At 38.6% G+C, this 17880-nt stretch overlaps 1 protein-coding gene across 1 annotated transcript in view; it reads right to left on the reverse strand.

The window, feature by feature from the left end:
- LOC128554941 (3-ketodihydrosphingosine reductase-like) overlaps window positions 1–15335 on the reverse strand; it is a gene marked incomplete at both ends in the record, with an annotated part of 54589 nt that extends 39254 nt beyond the window's left edge. Inside the window, one exon of the mRNA XM_053536276.1 lies at window positions 15144–15335. Coding sequence (XP_053392251.1) covers window positions 15144–15335 — 192 coding nt within the window. The remainder of the gene's footprint in view (window positions 1–15143) is intronic.
- Between the last annotated feature and the right edge of the window lie 2545 nt (window positions 15336–17880).

A 17880-nucleotide genomic window follows, 5' to 3' on the forward strand; every position in this document is an offset into this window, starting at 1 on the left:
AGGGTAAACCTTTGACCTTTAGCTGTGACCTTGACCTTGAACTGATATGATTAACTCATGAATTCTGCACAACGTCTTGATGAGATGATCATTTGACCCAAGTTTCATGAAAATCCTTCAAGGGGTTTAGGAGATACAGAGCTCAAACCTTTGACCTTGAGTTGTGACTTGACCTTGAGTTGACATGGTTGACTCATGAGCTCTTGATGAGATGATCATTTGACCCAAGTTTGATGAAAATCCTTCAAGGGTTTAGGAGATACAGAGTGGACACAAAATGGAAGGCTCAAACCTTTGACCCTTAGCTGTGACCTTGACCTTGAGCCAGCATGGCTGACTTGTAAGTTCTGCACATCAATTTGATAAGGTGATCATTTGACCCAAGTTTTATAAAATTCCTTGAAGGGAGGTTTAGGAGATACAGAGCAGACACGAAATGGAAGACTAAAACCTTTGACCTTGAGTTCTGACCTTGACCTTCAGCCGGCATGGCTGACTCATGAGTTTTGCACATCGCCTTGATGAGGTGATCATTTGACCCAAGTTTGATGAAAATCCTTCAAGGGGTTTAGGATATAGAGCGGACACAAAATGGAAGGCTCAAACCTCTGACCTTGAGTTGTGACCTTGACCTTGAGCCGGCATGGCTGATTCATGGGTTCTGCACATAGTCTTGACGAGGTGATCATTTGACCCAAGTTTGATGAAATTCCTTCAAGGGGTTTAGGAGATATAGAGCGGATACAAAATGGAAGATTCAAACCTTTGACCTTGAGTTGTGACCTTGACCTTGTGCCATCATGGCTGACTCATGGGTTCTGCACATCGTCTTGACAAGGTGATCATTTGACTTAAGTTTGATGAAAATCCTTCAAGGGGTTTAGGAGATATAGAGCGGACACAAAATGGAAGGCTCAAACCTTAGACCTTCAGTTGTGACCTTAGACCTTGAGCCAGCATGACTGACTCATGGGTTCTGCACATCGTCTTGATGAGGTGATCATTTGACCCAAGTTTTATCAAATTCTTTCAAGGGGTTTAGGAGAAACAGAGCGGACACAAAATGGAAGGCTCAAACTTTTGACCTTGAGTTGTGACCTTGACCTTGAGCCAGCATGGCTGACTCATGGGTTCTGCACATCGTCTTGATGAGGTGATCATTTGACCCAAGTTATATGGAGCGGACACGGAACTGTTACGGACAGACGGACGGACGGAAGGACGGAAAGACAGACGGAGACCATTCCTATAACCCCCCACCACCTGTGGCGGGGATTAAAAACGAGAGGGTCATGATGATCCTGGATCACTGATTAATATGAGCTACATAGACAAGTGTAAGAGATCTCGTAAGAAAGTCAAATATAAGTAAGGATTGAAATCTTTTCCCAGTTGTGTGAACATGTTTCAAATGTCAAACTGATGCTAAAATATTAAGTAGTAGGTCAGTAGGTCATATTCATGGTCACTGAAAGTCAGTTTTAAGATCGGTGTGCAAAACTGTATAGGTCATACAAATTTCAAGGCTGTATCTAAACAAGAGGGCCATGATGGCCCTATATCGCTCACCTGTTATCACTGAACTTAAGGACAAGTCTTCAAGGTCAAAAGATCATAACAGAAATCAATCAAAAGAATTATGAGAAAATATAGTTGAAATTTTCTTTAAGTAACTTTAAAAACAAGATTTGAAAACATTTTGTAGAGGTCCACTAGGCAATGCTACATGTCAAATATCTAAGCTCTTCTGGTTTATTTTTAGAAAATTTTGAAGATTTTTCTATGTACAATCAAGGGGAGCGGTGGTCTAGTGGATAAGGTGTCGGCCGCTCAATCCAGGGGTCGTGGGTTCGAGCCCCACTGGGGTCACGACCATGACTTCTCATATGACACCAGTACTGGTTTTTCCAGGAAGCGGACTCGAGAGTGGTTAAAATAAGCTTGAAGCTTCCATCACAATCGAGCTAAAATAAATTAGTATAAACTAAGTAACGCCATGGGGCAGGGTCAATTTGGCCCCAGGGGTCATGATTTGAATAAACTTTGTAAAAGTCTAATAGGCAATGCTACATGTCAAATATCTAAGATCTAGGCCTTCTGGTTTATTTTTAGAATTTTTTTTTAAGATTTTCCTATGTAAAATCAAGTGACCCCTAGGGCGGTGTCAATTTTGACCCCAGGGGACAAGGTTTGAACAAATTTGTAGAGGTCCACTAGGCAATGCTACATGTCAAATATCTAGTCTCTAAGCCTTCTAGTTTATTTTTAGAAAAATTTTGAAGATTTTCCTATGTAAAATCAAGTGACCCCTGGGGCCAGGTCAATTTTGACCCAGGGGGTCATGATATGAACAAATTTTGTAGAAGTCCACTAGGTAATGCTACATGTGAAATATCTAAGCTCTAGGCCTTCTGGTTTATTTTTAGAAAACTTCTGAAGATTTTCCTATGTAAAGTCAAGTGACCCCTAGGGCGGGGTCAATTTTGACCCCCGGGTCATAATTTGAACAACATTAGTAGAGGTCCACTAGGCAATGCTACATGTCAAATATCTAAGCTCTAGGGCTTCTGGTTTTTGAGAAGAAGATTTTTTAAATATTTTCCTATGTAAAATCAAGTGACCACTGGGGCGGGGTCAATTTTGACCCCGGGGGCCAAGTTTGAAAATTTTTTGTAGAGGTCCACTAGGCAATGCTATATGTGAAATATCTAAGCTCTAGGCCTTCTGGTTTATTTTTAGAAATTTTTTTAAGATTTTCCTATGTAAAATCAAGTGACCCCTGGGGCGGGGTCAATTTTGACCCTGGGGTCATGATTTGAATAATTTTAGTAGAGGTCCACTAGGCAATGCTACATGTCAAATATCTAAGCTCTAAGGCTTCTGGTTTTTGAGAAGAGATTTTTTAAGATTTTCTTATGTAAAATCAAGTGACCCCTGGGGCGGGGTCAATTTTGATCCCGGGGTCATGATTTGAACAAACTTGGTAGAGGTCCACTAGGCAATGCTTCACACCAAATATCTAAGCTCTAGGGCTTCTGGTTTTTGAGAAGAAGATTTTTAAAGTTTTTCCTTTTGGTTGCCATGGCAACCAGAGTTCTGCATGGTATTCAATTCTTTGAACAATTTTTAGAGAATACCATCCAAGGAACATCCATGGCAACCAGTGTTCTGCATGGAATTCAATTCTTTGAACAATTTTGAAAGGGGGCCATCCAAGGACCATCCCTATGAAGTTTCATCAAAATTGGCCTGTTGGTTTAGGAGGAGATGTTGTTTAAAGGGAAGTGTGCACGGACGACGGACGGACGTACAACGGACCGACGGACGGACGGCGGACGGTGAGCGATCACAATACCTCACCCTGAGCACTTTGTGTTCAGGTGAGCTAAAAAACAAGAAAGACGGTCAACGTCACAGTCAAGTGACCCCCTAGTTACTTGGGATCATCAGGTGATTATAATTAAACAGTCTAGGAAATATGATCTGATAATTTTTGAAGTCTTTTTTCCTATTAATCTCATTTAAAAACAAGAGGGTCATGATGACCCTGGATCGCTCACCAGGGTAATATGTTTCAAATGTCAAACTGATGATTTTTAGAATTTTTTTGGAAAATTTTCCGATGTACAATCAAGTAACCCCTGGGGCGGGGCCAATTTTACCCCTGGGGTCAAGATTTGAACAAAGTTTGTAGAAGTCGACCCTGGGGGGTCAAGATTTGAACAAATTTTGTAGAGGTCCACTAGGCAATGCTACATGTCGAATATCTAAGCTCTAGGCCTTCTGGTTTATTTTTAGAAAATATTGAAGACTTTTCTATGTACAATCAAGTAACCCCATGGGGCGGGGTCAATTTGACCGCGGGGGTCATGATTTGAAGAAATTTTGTAGCGGTCCACTAGGCAATGCTACATGTCAAATATCTAAGCTCTAGGGCTTCTGCTTTTTGAGAAGAAGATTTTTTAAGGTTTTCCTATGTAAAATCAAGTGACCCCTGGGGCGGGGTCAATTTTGATCCCGGGGGTCTGATTTGAACAAATTTTGTAGAGGTCCTCTTGGCAATGCTACATGTGAAATATCTAAGACCTAGGTCTTCTGCTTTATTTTTAGAAATTTTTTGAAGATTTTCCTATGTAAAATCAAGTGATCCCTGGGGTGGGGTCAATTTTGACCCCGGGGTCATGATTTGAACAATTTTAGTAGAGGTCCATTAGGCAATGCTACATGTCAAATATCTAAGGTCTAGGGCTTCTGGTTTTCGAGAAGAAGATTTTTTGAGATTTTTCTATGTAAAATCAAGTGACCCCTGGGGCGGGGTCAATTTTGATCCCGCGGTCATGATTTGAATAAATTTGGTAGAGGTCCACTAGGCAATGCTTCACACCAAATATCTAAGCTGTAGGGCTTCTGGTTTTTGAGGAGAAGATTTTTAAAGTTTTTCCTTTTGGTTGCCATGGCAACCAGAGTTCTGCATGGAATTCAATTCTTTGAACAATTTTTAGAGAAGACCATCCAAGGAACATCCCTGTAAAGTTTCATCAAAATTGGCCTTGTGGTTAAGGAGATGTCGTTTAAAGGAAAGTGTGGACGGACAGACGGCGGACGGACGCCAGACGGTGAGCGATCACAATAGCTCACCCTGAGCACTTTGTGCTCTGGTGAGCTAAAAACTAGAAGATGCTTTTGTAGAAAAGCGCATGTCTCCCCCAATGCATAGTCGTATAGGCAAAACGTCAATAGGGGACAGAAGCAAAAGTCAAAGAGACACTGATAGTTGGCTGCAATAGGGATCATCTACTAGGCATGTCCAATCATCCCACTAAGTTTCAACATTCTGGGTCAAGTGGCTCTCAACTTACTGACTAGAAATGGTTTTCCCATTTCAGGCCCCTGTGACCTTGACCTTTAACAGAGTGACCCCAAAATCAATAGGAGTCATCTACTCTGCATGACCAATCATCCTATGAAGTTAAACATTCTGGGTCAAGTGGTTCTCAAGTTACTGACTGGAAATAGTTTTCCCATTTCAGGCCCTTGTGACCTTGACCTTTAATAGAGTGACCCCAAAATCAATAGGGGTCATCTACTCTGCATGTACAATCATCCTATGAAGTTTCAACATTCTGGATCAAATGGTTCTCAAGCTATTGATAGGAAACAGTTTTCCATGTTCAGGCCCATGACCTTCACCTTAAACAGAGTGACTCCAAAATCAATAGAGGTCATCTACTCTGCATGACCAATCATCCTATGAAGTTTCAACAACCTGGGTCAAGTGGTTCTAAAGTTATTGACCGGAAATGGTTTTCCATGTTCAGGCCCCTGTGACCTTGACCTTTAATAGAGTGAACCCAAAATCAATAGGGATCATCCATTCTGCATGTACAATCATCCTATGAAGTTTCAACATTCTGGGTCAAGTGGTTCTCAAGCTATTGATTGGAAATGGTTTTCCATGTTTAGGCCCCTGTTACCTTGACCTTTAACAGAGTAACCCCAAAATCAATAGGGGTCATCTACTCTGCATGAACAATCATCTTATGAAGTTTCAACATTCTGGGTCAAGTGGTTCTTAAGTTACTGACAAGAAATTGTTTTCCATGTTCAGGTCCCTGTGACCTTGACCTTTAATAGAGTGACCCTAAACTAAATGGGGGTCATCTGCCCTGCTTGTCCAATCATCCTATGAAATTAAACATTCTCAAGTTGCTGACCGGAAATGGTTTTCCCATTTCAGGCCCTTGTGACCTTGACCTTTAATAGAGTGACCCCAAAATCAATAGGGGTCATCTACTCTGCATGTACAATCATCCTATGAAGTTTCAACATTCTGGGTCAAATGGTTCTCAAGCTATTGATAGGAAATAGTTTTCCATGTTCAGGCCCATGACCTTCACCTTAAACAGAGTGACTCCAAAATCAATAGGGGTCATCTACTCTGCATGACCAATCATCCTATGAAGTTTCAACAACCTGGGTCAAGTGGTTCTAAAGTTATTGACCGGAAATGGTTTTCCATGTTCAGGCCCCTGTGACCTTGACCTTTAACAGAGTAACCCCAAAATCAATAGGGATCATCTACTCTGCATAAACAATCATCTTATGAAGTTTCAACATTCTGGGTCAAGTGGTTCTTAAGTTACTGACCAGAAATGGTGTTCCATGTTCAGGCCCCTGTGACCTTGACCTTTAATAGAGTGAACCTAAACTCAGTAGGGGTCATCTGGCCTGCTTGTCCAATCATCCTATGAAGTTCAACAATCTGGGTCAAGTGGTTCTCAATTTATTGATCAGAAATGGTTTTCCATATTCATGCCCCTGTGACCTTGACCTTAAACAGAGTGATCCCAAAATCAATAGGGGTCATCTACTCCGCATGACCAATTATCCTATTTAGATTCAACATTCTGGGTCAAGTGGTTCTCAAGTTATTGATCAAAAATGGTTTTCCATGTTCAGGCCCCTGTGACCTTGGCCTCTGATGCAGTGACCCAAAAAACAATACTACTCCATAAGCCCTGCCACCCTATGAGGTTTGAAGGTTCCAGGTCAATTGGTTCTCCAATTATTGATCGGAAATGAAGTGTGATGGACAGACAGAAGGATGGACCGATAGCAAGGCAAAAACAATATGTCTCCCCCAGTGGGGGGAAACATAATAAGTGAATCTGGGGAGGGGCTTTAAATGGACCCTGGGTCATGATTTGTATAATCTCAGTAAAGGACCACTAGACAATGCCACATGTAAAATATCTAAGCTCTGTGCCTTTCGGTTTCAGAGAAGAACATTATGTTTATGTAAATACAAGGGACCACAGGGCGGGACCAATACTGACCCTGAGATCATAACTTGAAAAATCTTGGTAAAAGTCCACTAGACAATGCCACATACCAAATATCTAAGCTCTAGGTCTTCAGGTTTCAAAGAAGAAGATTTTTGAAGTTTACAATATAATCATATGGGAAAATAAGCCTCGCTCCATGGCGGCCATGTTTTTTACTGAAATAGAATGGCTTAAGCAATTTTGGTAGGAAGTCTCCCCGAGATCACTTCTACAAAATACTTTTGAAATCCAGCTAACAGTATCTTAGAAGAACAGTTTTAAAGATTTTCCTTTCGGTTGCCATGGAAACCACAGTTCTGAATGGATTTTAATTCTTTGGGCAATTTGGAAAGCAGGCCACCCAAGGATCATTTCTGTGAGGTTTGGTGTAAGTCTGCCCAGTGGTTTTGCAGAAGATTTTTGAAATTTACAACATATCCATATAGGGAAAATAAGCCACGCCCCCTGGCGGCCTTGTTTTTTACCGAAATAGAACGGCTTAAGCAATTTTGGTAGAGGGTCATCTAAAGATCATTTCTACAAAATATTTTTGAAATTCGGCTAACAGTTTCTGAGAATAAGATTGTTAAAGATTTTCCTTACGGTTGCCATGGCAACCAAAGTTCTGCATGAATTTCAAACCTTTGGGCAATTTTGAAAGGGGGTCACCAATGGATCACTCCTGTGAAGTATGGTGTCACTCTGCCCAGTAATTTTGAAGAAGAAGATTTTTTTAAGAAATTGTTGACACATGACAGAAGATGAAGGATTTTGACACATGACCGACGACGGACATCAAGGGACATCAAGCGGTCACAAAAGCTCACCTTGAGCCTTTGGCTCAGGTGAGCTAAAAAACTTGGAAGAGAACCTTAAGTTTGATGAAGATCATGAGAAGAAGTCTTTTAAAGCTTTTTCTATCTGTAGCTCCAATCGCCCCTTAAAGCAACACAAACTTTAGAGCACTTTATGTGTATTTTTCACTTGTTTAATATGTAAAATCCCAAACAGAAAAACCAGGTGCACAACTTCACATGTTATATTATAATCCCCTCAAGTTTTATGACTTATTATACTTTTCGAGATACAGGCAACACAAACATGTATACCCTTTAGGCACATTTTTGACAATCAAGGGCCATAGCTCTGGTCCGACTGATAGAAATCTGGAACAAAATCTCAGGTGCACAACTTCACATGCTGAATAATACTCCTATGATGTCTCATGGCCCTAGGTCAAATACTTTTTTAGATATGTATGACACAACATATTTTTGACTAAGTCAAGGGCCAAAACTCTGGTCTGGCTGTGAGATATCTCTTACAAAACCTCAGGTGCAGAACTTCACATGATGAATACTATTTCTGTAATGTTTCATAATTCTTCGTCAAATACTTTTTTGAGATACATCCAGCTTAAATTTCTGCCCTTTTTACGCATAATTTTAACTAAGTCAAGGGCCATAACTCTGGTCTGACTAAGTGAGACCCCAATTAAAACATCAGGTGCAAAACTTCTCATGCTTAATAAGAATCCTGTGAGGTTTGATGACTCTGGGTCAAATACTTTGTGAGATATGCATGACACAAATGCGGACAGACAGACGGACAGACAAGGGCAACTAAGTGCTTCAACAGAATGTAAGTGGTAATAGATATTTAACAGCTAGGTAAACATTTGGTCAAGTTCATAAATATGTATTATGACCCAGACAAGGAACAAAACCCTACATAACTCTGACCTCCAATTGAGACCTTGACCTTTGAGTTAAGGATTTGAGTGTTGTGCATGACACATCCTCTCATAATGGGAAACGTTTGTGCTGCAAAGGTATTAAAATCCCTTGATGGATAACAGAGTTATAGGTCGGACAGGAAAAAGACCTACTGAATTTTGACCTCCGACTGCAACTTTGATGTTAAAGCTAGGGTCTGGGTTTTGAGCATGAAAAGTTGTCTCATTATGGGAAACACATGCCAAAAAATATTTGAATCCCTTGATGGTTGTAGAGCTTAGGACCGAGCAGGAAAGAACTCTATTGAAATTTGACCTCCAAGTGTGACCTTGACCTTTGAGTTTGGGATCTGGGTGTTAAGCATAACAGATCATCTCATTATGGAGAACATTTGTGTCAAGTTATATTAAATTCCCTTGGTGGAAGACAGAGTTATGGACAAGACAGGAAAAAAAACAACATATTGACCTTTGACCTTTGAGTGAAAACTTGACCTATGAGCTTGGGATCTTGGTGTTGTGCAAGATGCATCATCTCATTATGGGAAACATCTGTGTCAAGCAATATTAAAATCCCTTGATGGAAAACAAAGTTATGACCCTGACAGGACAAAAAGCCTATTTACATTAGACCTCTGAGTGTGACTTTGACCTTTGGGCTTGGGGTCTTGGTACTGAGCACGACAAATTGTATCATTATGGGATACATTAATTTTGTGCAATGTATTACACACACAAAAGCAGTCATTTGCATTAATTTTCTTTACAAGTTGACATTTTATGGCAGGATTTGATGAAAATTAATTATAATTAATTACTTGTCCTAAATAATTGTAATTAATTAATTATTTGTAATAATTTTGTAAGTATAATCTTGACCTTTGGGCCAGGATAAAGGTTTGGGTATTGCGCATGACAAATCATCTCATTATAGGAAACATTTGTTCCGGGTAGAATTAGAATCCCTCCAAGTATGAGAGTTATGGACCAAACAGGTAAAAAACACTACTGAAGTGTGACGTCCAAATTATGACCTTGACCTTTTGGCTAGTCATCTGGGTGTTATGCATGACATATCACCTCATTATTGAATACATTTGTGCCAAGCAAAATGAAGAAATCAGGACAAACTAATAAGCAAACTGATGGATGGACAGACGGACACTGCAATTACTATATAATGCCCTAAGCATTCTGACAAAGATTTATGATAAACAAGTAGAAAATGACCTACAATTCATGTAAGTAGGCTTGAAGAGAAAGATATCAATCCCATATAATTATTTGACTGTTACAGAGATACAACTTGACAAAATTTTGTAATTAGAACAAGGCCACCGCCTGAATGGGTATAATGGGCCCAGCCCCTGCACGAACTTTGTTTGTATGCCGGACAATGTTTATGTGAAGTTACAGTAAGATATAAGCAATAGTAACAAAGATATGACAGAAAAGCAAAGGTTGCCAAAAAAACTTTAACCTTAAAAATAACCTAAGTATAACACCTTGGTGACCTTGACCTTGGGTATAATGGGCCCAGCCCCTGCAGATACTTTGTTTGTATGCTGGACAATGTTTATGTGAAATTACAGTAAGATATAAGCAATAGTAACAAAGACATGATAGAAAAACAAAGGTTGCGGAAAAACTTTTACCTTAAAAATAACCTAAGTATAACACCTTGGTGACCTTGACCTTAGGTTTAATGGGCCCAGCCCCGGCACATATTTTGTTTTTATGCTGTACAATGTTTATGTGAACTTACAGTAAGATAAAAGCAATAGTAACAAAGATATGGTTGCCAAAAAACTTTCCTTAAAAATAACCTAAGTATAACACCTTGGTGACCTTGACCTTGTGTAAAATGGGCCCAGCTCCTGCACATATTTTGTTTGTATGCTGGACAATGTTTATGTGAAATTACAGTAAGATATAAGCAATAGTAACAAAGATATGGTTGCCAAAAAACTATAACCTTAAAAATAACCTAAGTATAACACCTTGGTGACCTTGACCTTGTGTAAAATGGGCCCAGCCCCTGCACATACTTTGTTTGTACGCTGGACAATGTTTATGTGAACTTACAGTAAGATAAAAGCAATAGTAACAAAGACATGATAGAAAAACAAAGGTTGCGGAAAAACTTTTACCTTAAAAATAACTTAAGTATAACACCTTGGTGACCTTGACCTTAGGTTTAATGGGCCCAGCCCCGGCACATATTTTGTTTTTATGCTGTACAATGTTTATGTGAACTTACAGTAAGATAAAAGCAATAGTAACAAGAGATCACAGAGTGATCTTGGCGCCCACCAATGTGCCATTTTTGAGTGTTCCAAATTTCAAGACTTATTGACTAGCTCAAGGTCAAATTTCATTTCCGTACACAACACTGTGCATGTGGTCCAAATTCGAAAGCTGTAGCTTGAGAAATATGGAAGTAGGTCACTAGATCAATTTCAAGGACAAAGTTATTTGTACACAAAACTATGCATGTGCATCAAGTCTGAAGGCTGTAGCTTGAGAAATTTGAAAGTAGGTCACTAGGTCAATCTTAAGGTCAAAGTTTAATTTGGTAAACAAAACTATGCAAGTGGTCCAAATTTGAAGGCTGTAGCTTGAGAAATGTGTAAGTAGGTCACTAGGTCAAAATCAAGGTCAAATTTCACTTCAGAGCACAAATCTATACATGTGGTCCAAAACTGAAGCCTGTACCTTCGAAAATGTGAAAGTAGGTCACTAGGTCAATGTCAAGGTCAAAGTTTGTTTCGGTACAGAATCCTTTGCATGTGGTCTAAATTTGAAGCCTGTAGCTTGAGAAATGTGAAAGTAGGTCACTAGGTCAAAATCAAGGTCAAATTTTATTTCAGAACACAAAACTATGCATGTGGTCCAAATTTGAAGCTTGTAACTTCAAAAATGTGAAAGTAGGTCACTAGGTCAATGTAAAGGTCAAAGTTTGTTTCGGTACATAAAACCATGCATGTGGTCCAAATTTGAAGGCTGTAGCTTGAGAAATGTGAAAGTAGGTCACTGGGTCAAAATGAAGGTTAAATTTCATTTCAGAACACAAAACTATGCATGTGGTCCAAATTTGAAGCCTCTACCTTCAAAAATGTGAAAGTAGGTCACTAGGTCAAAATCAAGGTCAAAGTTTTTTCCGGTGCACAAAACTATGCATGTGGTCCAAATTTGAAGGCTGTAGCTACAGAAATGTGAAAGTAGGTCACTAGGTCAAAATCAAGGTCAACTCATGTCAAGGTTCATCTTGCCACTCAAAAATATACATGTGGTCCAAGTTTGAATGTTGTAGTTATTGACAAGAAGATTTTAAAAGCTTTTCCCTATATAAGTCTATATGAACCATGTGACCCCCGGGGCGGGGCCATATTTGACCCTAGGGGGATAATTTGAACAAACTTGGTAGAGAACCACTAGATGATGCTACATTACAAATATCAAAGCCCTAGACATTGTGGTTTGGACAAGAAGACTTTTCAAAGTTTTTCCCTATATAAGTCTATGTAAACCATATGACCCCCTGGGCGGGGCCATATTTGACCCTAGGGGTATAATTTGAAAAATCTTAGTTGAAGACCACTAGATGATGTCACAAACAAAATATCAAAGCCCTAGGCCCTGTGGTTTTGGACAAGAGGGTTTTCAAAGTTTTTCCCTATATAAATCTATGTAAATTACAGAAATAAACAAAGGGCCATAACTCATTCATAAATTGTTGAACCAGTCTGATTTTCAGGGGGACACAACAAGGGTACCAATACATCAGTCTGACAAAGTTTGGTCAAAATCCCCCCTGTAGTTTCTGAGGAGATGCGATAACGAGAAATTGTTAACGGACGGACTGACGGACGGACGGACCACGGACACAGAGTGATTTTAATAGCCCACCATCTGATGATGGTGGGCTAACAAAGATATGACAGAAAAACAAAGGTTGCCAAAAAACTTTATCCTTAAATATAACCTATGTATAACACCTTGGTGACCTTGACCTTGGGTATAATGGGCCCAGCCCCTGCACATACTTTGTTTGTATGCTGAACAATGTTAATGTGAAGTTACAGTAAGATATAAGCAATAGTAACAAAGAAAAACAAAGGTTGCCGAAAAACCAAGAAAGCTCACGTCGATCCGACACCGACGCAAATGCCGGGGCGAGTAGAATAGCACCCCTATTCTCCGAATAGTGGAGCTAAAAAGGTCAGTTTGTAAGTCTTGAAACAAGATTTATTGGATGTGAGTATGAACTAAATTTTGTCATTATGTGAGCTGTAGAACCAAAAATGTTGTTTACTAGGGTTTTAAGTTTGAAGGTGATGGTCATATGAGGGTCAAGGTCATCTCTATATATAGGTCAGTTTCTATGTCTTGCCACATGCATTGCTGTGTGTGAGTATGAACAAAAAAATTATGTCATTAATTAGGGCTATAGGCAATCTAGTTCGTATGGACAGATGGACATGCCCAGGGGCATACAAATCGTTCTCAATTTGTGCTATGAATACAAAATAGAAAGGACATATTTGAACTCAATTTATGACCTTTGGACTAGCAAACAAGTTCATGTGCTCATGTCTCATCGCCACCTAGAGTGGACAGACCAATGCCCGGCGTAAAAACTACATATTTCAAATATAAAAACTGATTTAACATTAACTTACCATACTTCTTTATCGTCAGTTTGTAGAACAATCTACGAGTATTCAACCATATTGTTTACATATTTCTAGTCGCATGGTGACGTAATAGGCGGGAGCTAAAAACAGTACCAGTAAAACCTGTGCGGTTCGTGCGGAAGTATACCAACGCTCGGCGTACGGCATATTAATCTGCAGGTTGTAATTTTGAACTATTTATGCATTAAAGTGAAGTATAAGACATATCTAACACAAAACATAGGTTATATTGATTACCGGTAACTATTTTTTTTAAGTACATAAACATGTACGTAAATTACCCATCTCTCTATTCTGCATCTATAAATTGAATAAACACATTTTATACAACAATTATCTTAAGGAATTCATTTGAAGTTAATTTGTCACAATTCTGTGAGTCTAACTACATGAAATCAATAACTGATGATAGTTGATGATATATTTCCATTATTTTTGGAAATCTTTTCAAAAGGGCCATTTGTCCACATAGTATATCAATTACTTGAACAGCATAAGCTACAGAAAAGTGCAGTACAATGGGTCCGTATAAAATGCCAGGATAAGGGTTAATAGTTTATTTAAGTATAAAGAAATAAAATAATTAAAAAGAAACATGTTTTTTTCTCCAAAATTCCGCCCACAAGCTACTTTTGTAAAACCTGTTTTACCAGAAAATCTGTTTTAATGAGAGTAGAACACAAAACTGAATGGCTTTTAGCCTTGCATCGTCTGCTCTACTGTGACCACGTGACCATACCGGAAATGAACCGCACTTTGATAAAATCACGCGTGATGTAAATAAACAAAATGGGACTCACAAGAGCTGATATTTTAAATATATATTAAGAAATTCCCAGAGAAACGTGATATACGCCAAGCGTTGGTATGCGCCGAGCATTGGTCTGCCCACTCTATCTAAAGCCAAGTTTAAAAGTCAATACCTTGAATGGTTATTAAGTTATGCTCTGGACACAAAATATGCGAGAGAGATTTGACCTTGCTGTGATCTTGACCTTTGACCTACAGACCTGATTCAAGCACTCTGCACATCGTCTCGCCTACCTATATGCCAAGACTGAAGTCAATTCTTTGAATAGTTATCAAGTCATACTCTGGACACGGAATATGAAGGACAAATTTGATCTTTGGGCTCCATTTGCCTACTGACCAAATTCATGTGCTCTGCCCATCGTCTCATCACCACCTACCTATATGCAAAGTTTAATGACAATACCTTAGTAAGTTATACATTATGATCCAGATATGAAATATAAGGAAGAAATTTGACCTTTGAGTTTCATTTATGACCTTGACCTTTCACCTACCAACCTAATTCATTGTCTCATTGCAATCTACCTATATGCCAAGTTTAATGCCAATACCTTAAATGGATATTGAGTCAAGCTCTTACAAGAAATATGATGGACAGACAGACACGCCATAACATTATAAGTCCATTTTTCCAAAGTGGGCATATAAAAAGGCCATAACTTGAATGAGATTCAAAAAGTGTTGTCTAAGTAGGTTTGAAGACTGTGAAGCATTGTGCGAGTTTCAATCCAACACGTATTATTGATGTTACTGAGATACAGCTTGATAGCTACTTGTATGCAAAACTCTAACCAAATTTTCTAATGACAGGTGAATAGAACAGCTCTCACTATTCTTCAAATACTTGAGCTAAAAATCCTGCAAGCAATCATCCTCTAAAGAAACAACCTGCTGGTGCAACCCTGATGAGAAATCATATTGTGGGCTGATTGATACAGGCAAAGCAATTTAACTGGAGTTATCCAAAAATAGAATAAATTCAGAAAATTTCCTTAACTGAAATAACATTGTACACAAAAAAATGTATGAATTAACCAAACCATGACTACAATGTAGATATAAATTCATTTTTACTTCCATCTGTAAAGCTTCAGCCATTCCCCTCAGAGCAAATTTAGAGGCTGAATATGCAGAGAATCCAAACAGTCCTATCTGTCCAGCCTGAGATGACAAAAACACAACTCTACCACCTTGCTGTTGCACCATTGAGCCAATAGCTGCCTTGGTTGCATAAACTGCACTGTAATAATTTGCTTCCATCAGTTTCTGTAATAAAAAGTTAATAAAATGGGCTTGGCAAAAAATTAAGTATAGATTAAGCCTAGTGTTAGTAAATCAATTCTTTAATTAGTAACCCTACTAGGCTTAATTGCTGTTTATCAAAGGGGAAAACCAATCCGTTTTTGTATGTGGAAGATGCCTGATTTTAACATATAGCAAAATTATGTTAAAAATATTGTTGCAAGCCGCACGGGTAGATAAGGATAATATGGGTAGCGTTGACTCCTGGCCCGTTTCCCGCAACCACAATATAAATTCAGTCACAGATGCTAGTTGATCACAAAAGCCAGATACCAGTTATTACTGCACCTAGATGCGCTGATCTCAGTTGAGCCCAGAAAATATCGTGTAGGTCGCAAGGCCTGTTGCGGTTCCTCTGTTAATGATTTAATTTGAATACTTGCTTTGTTGTCAGACGGACGGACGAACAGGCTGACTAGTACAACAACTAATACTAACGTAGATGACGGACAAAGAGTGATCACATGTGTTGGAAATCCAGTGCTGTGAAAGCAACAGATGACTCCGCAGTGTACTTGATGTTGGAATGTTTTATAAGATAGAATAAAGTCGAGTTTCTGTCTATCAATTTTAATGTTATATACCAGTAAGCATTGATCATTTGCAGAAATAGAAAAATCTACTGAAAAAATACACGAAGATCTACATAGCAATCGTAATGCTATTCAGGAAAAGACCGAAGTGCGTTTTATAAAGGCAAAACAATGAAATTCTGTGTAAATACGGGGAGGTGTCGGCGACTAAGATACAACTAATAAAATTACTTAATTCATGAAGATCCAGAAATCTATAAATGTAGTTTCTACTTGCGTCAAATTTATTTACAGACAAATGAAAAAAGAATACTTTACTTGTTACAAGTTACTTATCAACAAGTATACTGTACTTGAAACGAAAGAAAGAGAAAAAAATCTAGCTATTCAAAACATGTACTTTTGTTGTAGCAATTATTACTTAAGGCTGATTACTTAAGTATGACAGAGCTATAATAAAGATATGATTTACCAGACTAGAAATAGTAAACAAGGAATAGCTTTGACTAATGCTTTTAAATTTAAATACGTTTCAAAATGGCGTAGATCTTATTGACACTAGGATTTCCAAGCTGCGGAGTGACTTCCCACAGCGGACAGGCGCTTAAATATCTGCCCGTCCCACAAGATCCGACACCGCTGAACGGGTGCAGGAAAGAGGTACAAAACGGGGATCCTACATATCCGACACCTCCCATAATACATATAACATAAAGTAAACATTTAACTTTAGATCCGAAACAATTATGTGAACGATGTAATAGAACAAGTATTATATTACAGAATAAAGAGTAGGGTGAGCGTGATGCGCTAAAAGGGTATAATAGTTAAATCTTTAATCCCACACGACCCGTAGGTAGCCTAAAGTACAAAACACGCGCTGCTAGAAACACTTTGACGTCATGAATTACGTGACGTCATAAAACGTGCTATAAAAAATATGGCGGATGCAAAACACTTCCTGGTCTGCACAGATACAAATAAACGATAACAACACGATTTACATGAGGATTAAAGGTTAAATACTTAATTGTTTTATATGAACACATGAAACTGGGTCCCTGACAAATAAAGTTTAAAAAAAAAAACCACCCACAGTAAATAAAAAACCCGGGGCAATCGTGTGTAACCTGGACATAGAAATATGCAAAACAACCAGCGCATCGCAATATTTTCAATTTACATCTACGAAATCAATGAGCACAGTTCACAGTCATTTTCAAGCAGGGTGTGGGAGTGTAAGGAACTACTGTGCATCATGATTAAAACCCAGAAAATATTTGTGATTTCTATGTTTAAAGGGGTATCTGATGAATCCAAGACAAAACCTGTATCAGTGGCAAAAAACACAAGAAAATATCAGAAAAAAAAACAATGGATGCTCCCAAAAATATGATTATTGCATATTAAAAAAACAAAAGTGGAATTCACTGACTGCACACATATAGTTTACTAATGTCGATTAATCAAAGGGCGATATCTCTTTAAAAAATCATTCCACCAAATCATGAAGAAAATATGCACACCTCTGCTTAAGAGCAAAGCATCCTCTGAATTTTTGCAGTGGTTGCTGAGAAATACTCCTGACTATGATGGTGCTATATTTTACTAACATTGAATAATTAAAGGGCAATAACTCAGTGAAAATCAATCAACTGGAAAATGAAGGTGAATATGTGCATCTTCTCTTGGGACTGAAGTTTTCTATGAAGTTTCCATTAATTCAAGCCAGTGGTTGCTGAGGAATACTCCGGAAAAGAAATGGTACTATAGTATTACACTCTGAATAATCAAAGGGCAATAACTCAGTGAAAAATCATCCAACCAAAACACAAAGATAATATGCACATCTCTTCTTTAGTGTTAAGCTTTCTAAGAAGTTTGGCTAAATTCCAACCTGTGGTTGCTGGGAAATACTCTGGACAAGAACTGTACTATAGTACACTAATGTTGAATAATCAAAGGGCAATAACTCG

The sequence above is a fragment of the Mercenaria mercenaria genome, unplaced genomic scaffold (genome assembly GCF_021730395.1).
Source record: "Mercenaria mercenaria strain notata unplaced genomic scaffold, MADL_Memer_1 contig_89, whole genome shotgun sequence".
NCBI classification, from domain to species: Eukaryota; Metazoa; Mollusca; class Bivalvia; order Venerida; family Veneridae; genus Mercenaria; species Mercenaria mercenaria.